We start from the raw sequence: 8,429 nt of genomic DNA, 5'->3' as shown, positions 1-8,429 counted from the left end.
AAAAAAAAAAAAAAAAAAAAAAAGAAAGAAAAAGAAAAAGAAAAAAGAAAGAAAGGAAAAGAAAAGATATAGCATGGATAACTGTATTGCTGATTTCTATTTTTCTATTGAAAGGAAGAGTTAAGGCTTAAATTTTTTTTCTTTTTAATATTTTTGACCAATTTTACATGCTTATATCTGGTAACCTGAACAACTAACTTAAAGATAGCAATATACAATATAGCAACCATTGTTGAATTCCTATCATTTTGTTTAGTGAAATTCTCTATTGTTTCTTTTCTATTCTTTTGTGTGTGTGTGTGTGTGTGTGTGGTACTAGGAATCAAACTCATGACCTTGCACTTGCCAGTCAGGCACTGTGCCGCTGAGCTATCTCTTGGCCCCTCTGTATTGCTTCTAATGTTTGTTTGTTTGTTTGTTACTATTTTTTATTCTCCTAAAAAAAATTTTTTTTTAAAGTTTAAAAATCAAGATTCACCCCACCCCCCGCCCAGAAGTTACAAACGTAACAGTATCAAGTCTCAAGTCTCTTGACCTTTTGTTGCCTTTTCCACTCTATCACACTGTTCTCTAAGTGACAGCGGTCATTCTGGAGGTTTGAAGGTGGCCCAAAGCCTGACATCGGCAATGCAATGGTCAGATATTAGCACTGCCCAAGGATTTTAGCACAATAAAGCCCCATGGAGTCTAGTATTAAATAGGAGAAACCAAATCAGTAAGCACTGATTACAATGCATAAAATTACCACTAGTGCATTTCATGATTACCTGGGAAACTGGAAAAAAAAAGCACTCGCACCCCTGCTAAAATGCAACCACTATGAATAATAAATAGTTAACAGGGTTTTCTCTTCTTTTCTTTTCTTTTCTCTCTCTCTCTCTCTCTCTCTCTCTCTCTCTCTCTCTCTCTCTCTCTCTCTCTAGTATAAATGGCAACAGGTAAGCCTTGGTGTACCAAAAGGTAGGCTGGAGTGAAAAATAAGAACTATGCCTCAAAGACCATAGAAGAAAAGAAAGCCCAAACCTAACTGAATACATCAAGAATATTATATTACCTAAGCAAACTAACTGTAAAAGACATTAAAAAGATACTAGCAAAGTTGGTGCTAGTAAGCTTTCATTTGAAGTTGGTTTATAATTCAATTTATTATCTACTTAGTAAATAAACCCTCATTTCCAAGAAACAGGCTGATATGGTTTGCTCTATAATGAGTCACAGGCATATTCTGCTACAGTAACTTGACAGCTAGGATTCCACAATTAACTTATAAATGAGCAAGGCACAAAGTTGTGAGTATTTTTGAATAACAGCTGTTAGCAGAAACCATCACAGCAGAACAGACTTCAAGGAAAAAAAGCATTAATTTCGATTTTTAAAAAACCACATAAAATAATGGTGATTCACTGCCACAACCACTCTGTACACAGAATTCTCTTTTAAAATTACATCAAGCTAAACAATGCATAACTACTTCTAACTGCAAGAAGTACTTCTCCTATGCATTTCACCATGCAGAAGAACTGGAAAGACTGAAATAAAAGGAACAGTTAAAACAGTCGTGTGGTTATTTTCTTTTCCTATCAATGACTCCTAAGGATTACCTTTGTTTCTTACAGAAAGGATAAGCTGAGTTTGTGGTAAATCTTTCATTTATTTTACATAAACAGAGTACTTACCTTGTAACAAGCTCTCACATGATTTAGGAACAGTTTGGAAAAAAAGAATTTTAAGTAAAGGGAACATCATATATGATGGCCAAAAGAGAGAGAGAAGAAATAACAAATATAAAACTAAACTAGGGGAACTTAACAAAAAAAGGGTATACAGATGAATGTCCATTTTGTATCTGTGTATTCAAAGTGGTCAGGATAGATATACAGTTACATTCTCTTAATGAATAGAGTGATTTGTTCTAATGCTGTTTGTAGACAGGATATAATGTCTGCATCTTGTACAGCAATTAACCACTAGGAAGAATGTATGCAATGTGTTAATTATTGAAACTGTCATACCAATTTGATTTGAAACTGTCTCACTGCTATTTGTTTATCAATAAAATTATGGGGGGAAAAACAGTATACTACAAAAAAAAAAAAAAAAAAAAAAAACTAAACTAGGGCTGGCCAGATAGCTTAGCGAATTAAAGCGCCTGCTTAAGCAGACACAGGGACGCAGGGACCAGGGTTCCATCCCTGGCTTGCTGTGCCAACCCAGCCCCCGGGGTGCCCTGTGAGATTGAGACTGGGCATGGTGGGGTGGGCCTGTAATCCCAGCACTTGGGAGGCTGTAAACAGGCAGATCACTATGAGTCCAATCTAGTAGTGAGACCCTGAACACCGATCCTTCCCTAAAATAAAAAAAAAAAAAAAAAAACCCACCTTGTCCTGGAATTCACTCTGATCTTAACTGCTTGCCTGACCCAACGTAGGAGGAGGGTGAAGGGTACCAAAAGTTGGACGAGGAAACATAATACACAGGTGCTCCTGCCCAGAGTACCAGAGACCTCCTGGGTTACTGTTATTTTATTTTCTACCTTTCTTAGGACAGTAGCAGGAAGAACAGCCATAGCATGCTGTTTAATATTAAATGGATGGAAGGGAATGTTTTCCCCAGCTCCATTGTTTCTAACTGTAGTACACTGATTTCAGTGAGTAGGAGTAAGGTAAAAATAGACTCTAAGTGTATCTAGAAAACAATACAAAGACTTCAGGTTTGAAAGTGTAGTCTAGTGGTGTGGTGTGGCCTGCAAGTGAAGGGTATACAGGGAGAAACAAGTGCACAGGAGGAATGCAGAGAGAGACGGAGACGCCAGCAGGGCTCACAGAGGAATATGCATACAGACAGGCCAGGGGAAGATTGTGAATTTACCTTTAAGGAATCAGGACAATAGGGTTAAGCGACTGAAAGCAAATCAACTTGGGTTCCACCTCTAGTTCTATCATTTACTAACTATAAACTTATCAATTACTTCCGTTGAACTTCAGTTTCTTCTGTAATATGGGGCACCTACCTTATTGCATAGTGACACTGGTATCACTAAATGATATCACTGAGAAAGAATGAACTCAGTGAGAATAGAGGACTGTCACTGTTACCAAAGGTTACTAATTGCCTGCACAGGCTAACATTTTGACAGAACATCAAAGGCAAGGGAAAGGTGTAATGGATGGCTTTGCAAACCTGAAGGTAGAAAGGACTAGTCAATTTATAACTCAAATAGGAATAGTTGTTACTCTTGCATTTCACCAGCAGGCAAGAATACTTAGCAAAATATCTGACAGGTCTTTTTTTTTTTTTTTTTTTTTTTTTTTCAATGTATTTAGTACAGGGTCTACAGGGTCTCACTACATAGATCAGACTCATAGTGATTTTCCTGTTTTCAGCCTCCCAAACAGTAGGATTACAGGTGTGCACCACCATACCCAGTCTCAGGGCTGGCACAGCACGCCGGGGATGGAACCCTCAGTCCCAGTGCTCTGCCTAAGCAGGCGTGTTAGTCCAGTGAGCTATCTGGCCAGGTCTTTCTGACCAACTCTTTTAGGAGTGAAATACAAAACTCTCAGCCATCTAAACTATAACCTCCAGGAAGATCCTGGTGGACTGAAGATGAATGCAAGATTTATATGGAAAAATCTGGGTAGAGATTACTAGAGCAGTGGTTGTAAAAATGCAGCCTGAGCAGACGAGCTTGCACAGGCCTATAATCCTACTCAGAAGGCAAAATCAAGACTACAAGTGCAATGCCAGCCTGTACAACTTAGTAAAATAAATAAACAGGGTTAGAGAGATAGCTCATCAGCACAGTGCCTGCCTAACAAGCACGAGGTCCTGAGTTTGATTCCTGGTACAAACAAACAGGACTATAAGTCAGTGGGAGAGTACTTTTTTTTTTTTTTTTCTTTATGAGACAGGGTCTTGTTATGCAGTCCAGGCTAGCACTGTGTTCACTTTGTAGCCCAAGTTGGTCTAAAACTCACAATGATCTTCCTGTCTCAGCCTCCCAAGTACTAGGATTATAGGCATGTGCCACCATACCCAACAGTGGCAAAGCACTTGCACAGCATGTGTGAGGCCCTGGATTTAATGCTTAGTACTGCTAGCGGGTGAAGTAGGTATTGAGGAATTTGCAGAATGGAAACAGAGATTAGCTTCTTTGAGCTAAAAAGTTAATCATTCTATGCTATGCAACATAGAGGAGTTTAAAATAATTTCCCCATAAAGTTGAAACTGAGATTTAAAAATAATCCATCCTTGGGGGCCGGGGAGATGGCTCAGTAGAATATGTACTTGCCTGGCAAGCACAGGAGCCTGAGTTCAATCCCCAGTTCTGCCATAAATAAATAAATAAATAAATAAATAAATAAATAAATAATAGTCCATCCTTAAAAAGCCATTACATAAAATTATATCCAAATAAATAAGATCCCATAACTTTGAGTGACTGTATTGTGTAGATTCACCCATACCATATGTCCATCATCCCTGGTGATGGACATGACAAGCTGACAATCCTGCAACTAAGCCCATCTGTCACAGTGCCAGAACTGTCTATTGTCTACTGTAACAGTTTGAACTTCACATGCAATAGCTGTAACCTCCAGTGATTTTCTGTTGTTAAGGAATGTCACCCATACAAATTCTTCACTTACAGGATCAAAGGAGAACATGAACTGAAATTGATAAACCTCCTTTTAAGGGAAAGATTCTAAAAATGAGTCTACACTTATGAGAAAAGTCAAGATTCACTGTCTATATAACCAGTTTGTTTTTCCTATAACAAAGAAGTCTTTTTAGTAATTATACGTAGGATTTTTAATTGGCAGAAATAAATCTGATTCAATTAGTCATTTGTTTCATTTTTTAATTCTTCAAAGATCTCCAAATTATTTCATGAAGCTTTACTTTAATATATAGTCAAATTGGTACTTAAAGACCAGCCATTAAGAAAAAAACAGGTTGTGAAACTAATATTTTGAGAACTGGATTATCAGCATGTTCTTTATCATGCTTATGTGCCTCATTATGAATGTTCACGTTCAAATCTTAAGAAAAATCGCTTCACTGGTTGATTTGATGAAGCTGTCACAGAAGCAATAATATCTCTCAATAACTATATGATACATAAGAAAGCTGGGCTGTGAACTTGGAAGCTAAAGATGTTAAAACAAAACAGGATAAAATGCTGACAATGGTTCTTAAATTCCAATAAACACAACCTGAGAAACTCTTTCAAATAGCAGTGGCCTCATTTTTAATTTTTCTTCTCTTTCTTCTTGTTCTCGTCGGTACTCTCTCATCCTTTCCTTTTCACTCTTTCTAAAAGCAGATAAAAGAAGTGGACTTGTGAAAGGCCATCTAAGAAAATAAACTTGAATATATAACATTTTGCTTAGAGGACAAGTCAAAAATTATGAGCACAGTTTACCTTCTTTTCTTTCTTTTTTTGCGGAACTGGGGATTGAACTCAGGCCTTTGCACTTGCCAGGGAAGCACTTATTCTACTGAGCCATCTCCCCGGCCCCTCCTCCTTTTCTTAAACTGATCAATTTTCATGAAATAGAGTAAAAACCCTAGGTTCTGCGAAGGCCTGTTTTGTTGTCCAGGAAACAATCTGCGGGCCTACTTTGACTTCTGAAATCTTCAAGGCCTAATGTACTTAGGGCCTTCAAACTGGCTGAAGAGATGAATGAATGCTTATTATCTCATTTATAAGTGTACAAAACCAAGAGCATTTGATCCCAATTAGATACATATTATCTTTAATATTAGATATTTATATTATGTTTAAAAAATTTCCTGTGGGCTGGGAGACAGTTCAGTGGTCTAAGCACTTGCCTGGCAAGCGCAAGGACCCAGGTTTGATCGCTGGTACCACATGCCATGCTGGCCTCACAACCCTGGGTGCACTGTGCTACCCGAAACCAGGCATGGTGGTGCATGTCTGTGATCCCAGCACCAGGGAGGCTGAAACAGGAAGATCACTATGAGTCTTAATTGCATAGAAGAACCTGTATCGAATAAATAATAATAACAATAATTTCTTGTGGAAAATAGGAACTTGCTCTTATTTCTTCCCATAAATGAGATCTCCTGAAGGCTAGTGGAAGAGAATGAAATGGAAGCAGGTCAGAGGGAAATGGGAGCATGAGACTGTAACACTTAGAAAAACAGGAAGGAAAAACACAGGAATCTCTTCAAGTGTACTTACTCTTTGGACAGGATTCTATGATGAGTTAAACTATGTTGTTTTCTCCATGTAAGAATTATTAGAATAACCAAGATAGGGCCAGGGAGATAGCTCAGTGGCTTAAGTGCCTGTCTGGCAAGCACAAGGCCTTGAGTTTGATCCCGAGTACAAAATAAATAAATAAATAAATAAATAAATAAATAAATAAACCAACCAACTAAGATAATATCTTATAGTCCACAGAAAATCATTATACTGGGGCTAGTGAGATGGCTCAGTGGTCTAAAGCACCCACTTAGAACAAGCTTAGCAAAGCACAGGGACCGCGGTTCAATCCCCCAGCACCACATGCCAGCCAGCCCCGCCCCCTGGTGGGCTGAGCTGGCCACACACACACACACACACACACACACAAATAAATAAAATTTGAAAAAAAAATAAGAAAATCATTATACTTCAAAATTATAATTATCTTTAGTTATACAGAAGTTGGGCCTTGGAAGATAGCTCAACAGTCTAAAAGCCTGCCTGGAAAGCACAAAGACTGGAGTTTGATCCCTGGTACTTCATGACATGCTGGACCCAAAACCAGGCATTGTGGCACATGTCATCCCAGTGCTGGGGAGGCTGAAACAGGGGGATTACTATGAGTATGAACTGTGTGCTAAGACCCTGTAGCCAATAAATAAATAATTAAAAAGAAAAAATTTAAAAAAAGAAAAGAAGTTGACATTATGAAAAATTTAATTTACCTTTTCTTTTTGATGCAGGGTCTCGCTATGCAGCTCAGGCTGTCCTTGAACTCACAATGACCCTCCTGCCTCAGTCTCCCAAGTGCTAGAGTTACAGGAGTGTGCCACCACGTCCAACTAAAATTAGTTTACTTCTTACATATAAACAGGGTGTAAGGAAATTTTTGTTCTCATTGACAAAATTAAGTTCCTATCAATAAATTAGTACTATAATATGAAAGTATACTTACTATACTTAAAAGCAAAGATACAGTTTTGGTTCTTATAAATCAAATTGGAAATTAGTAAACTGTATTACTTACCTAGTTGGGAGAAGGTATTTTCTTATTTAAACCTGAATATTTTCATGTGTACCACCTGGAACACTGGTTTGCAAACTTTGTACTCCACAATCCTAGTGTTCTGTGCAAGGTTCTATGTGTTGTATGAATTTTGGGGATGAGGCAGGGGTGTACAAGGAATTGAACTCAGGGCCTTCCACTTGCCAGGCAGGTTCTTATGCTGTTGAGCTATATCCCCAGCCCTGGACATTTTTAATATTGAAACAGTAGCAATGGTGTATACCTGCAATCCCAACATTGTGGGAGGATGAGGCCATAAAATTATAAATTTGAGCTCAACAGGGGCAATATAATGATTTATCAAGATCCTGTATCAAAAAAAAAAAATTATACTGGGCTGGTGGTGCACACTTGTAGCATTCAGGAGACTGAGACAAGTGGATCACTAAAAGTTTGAAGCTAGCCTAGATTACATAGTGAATCTAAAAGGCCAGCCTGAACTAAATAGCAAGACCCTGTTTCAAACAAATAAAAAGGTTTATTTTGGTACTGTGAATCAAACTTAGGACCTCATGCTTGCCAAGCAAACACAGCTGCTGAGCTAAATTCCTAGCACACAAGAAAAAAGAAAAAAAAAAAAAAACTTTTTTTTTTTTTTTTAAAGAGCTGGGGAATGCAGCTCAGTGTGAAGGCCCTTGGTTTAATCCTTAGTACTGAAAAAAATTTTAAAAGCAACATATGTCACATAACATTGACACACACTAGGCAACATACTACATAATTGGTGTTAACAAAAATGTGTTTATCTTGCTATCAGATTTTGTACATGTCTAGAATAAAACTCCTTGTCATATCTATTTATTGAAAAAATATTCCGGGCTAGGGTGTGGCTCAGTGTAGAGAGAGTGGGTCTAAAGGCCAGCCAAATAGCTCAGTGGATTCAAGTGTTTGACAGATGCAGGGAGCAGGAGTTTGATGCCCAGGCCTGCCATTCTGGCCCCACCCCCAGGGCACCTGCACGCTGAGACGGCAATTGAGACTAGGAGTGGTGATATGCGCCAGTAATCCCAGCATTTGAGAGGCTGTAAACAGGAGGCTCACTATAAGTCCGATCTACAGAATAAGATTCTGTACACCCTGTCCTCCCTATCCTAAATATGAGAGAGAGAGAGAGAGAGAGAGAGAGAGAGAGAGAGAGAGAGAGAGAGA

The 8,429-nt window shown here is 38.3% G+C and overlaps 1 protein-coding gene across 5 annotated transcripts in view; it reads right to left on the bottom strand.

Moving 5' to 3' along the window:
- The window catches only part of Fam161a (family with sequence similarity 161 member A), a 22,637-nt gene that overhangs the window by 2,914 nt on the left and 11,294 nt on the right, over positions 1 to 8,429 (bottom strand). For 4 of the 5 annotated variants that reach the window (XM_023720875.1, XM_023720877.1, XM_023720876.1 and 1 more), the window contains one exon: positions 5,217 to 5,316. The exons of the other annotated variant lie outside the window; for it this stretch is intronic. In XM_023720875.1, coding sequence (XP_023576643.1) covers positions 5,217 to 5,316 — 100 coding nt within the window. The remainder of the gene's footprint in view (positions 1 to 5,216; positions 5,317 to 8,429) is intronic. 5 annotated transcript variants of the gene reach the window in all.

Source organism: Octodon degus, unplaced genomic scaffold (genome assembly GCF_000260255.1).
Source record: "Octodon degus isolate 3935 unplaced genomic scaffold, OctDeg1.0 scaffold00078, whole genome shotgun sequence".
In the NCBI taxonomy this organism is placed as follows: domain Eukaryota; kingdom Metazoa; phylum Chordata; class Mammalia; order Rodentia; family Octodontidae; genus Octodon; species Octodon degus.
The sequence above is the reverse complement of the archived record's forward strand: the minus strand, read 5'-3'. Positions and strand labels throughout refer to the sequence as shown.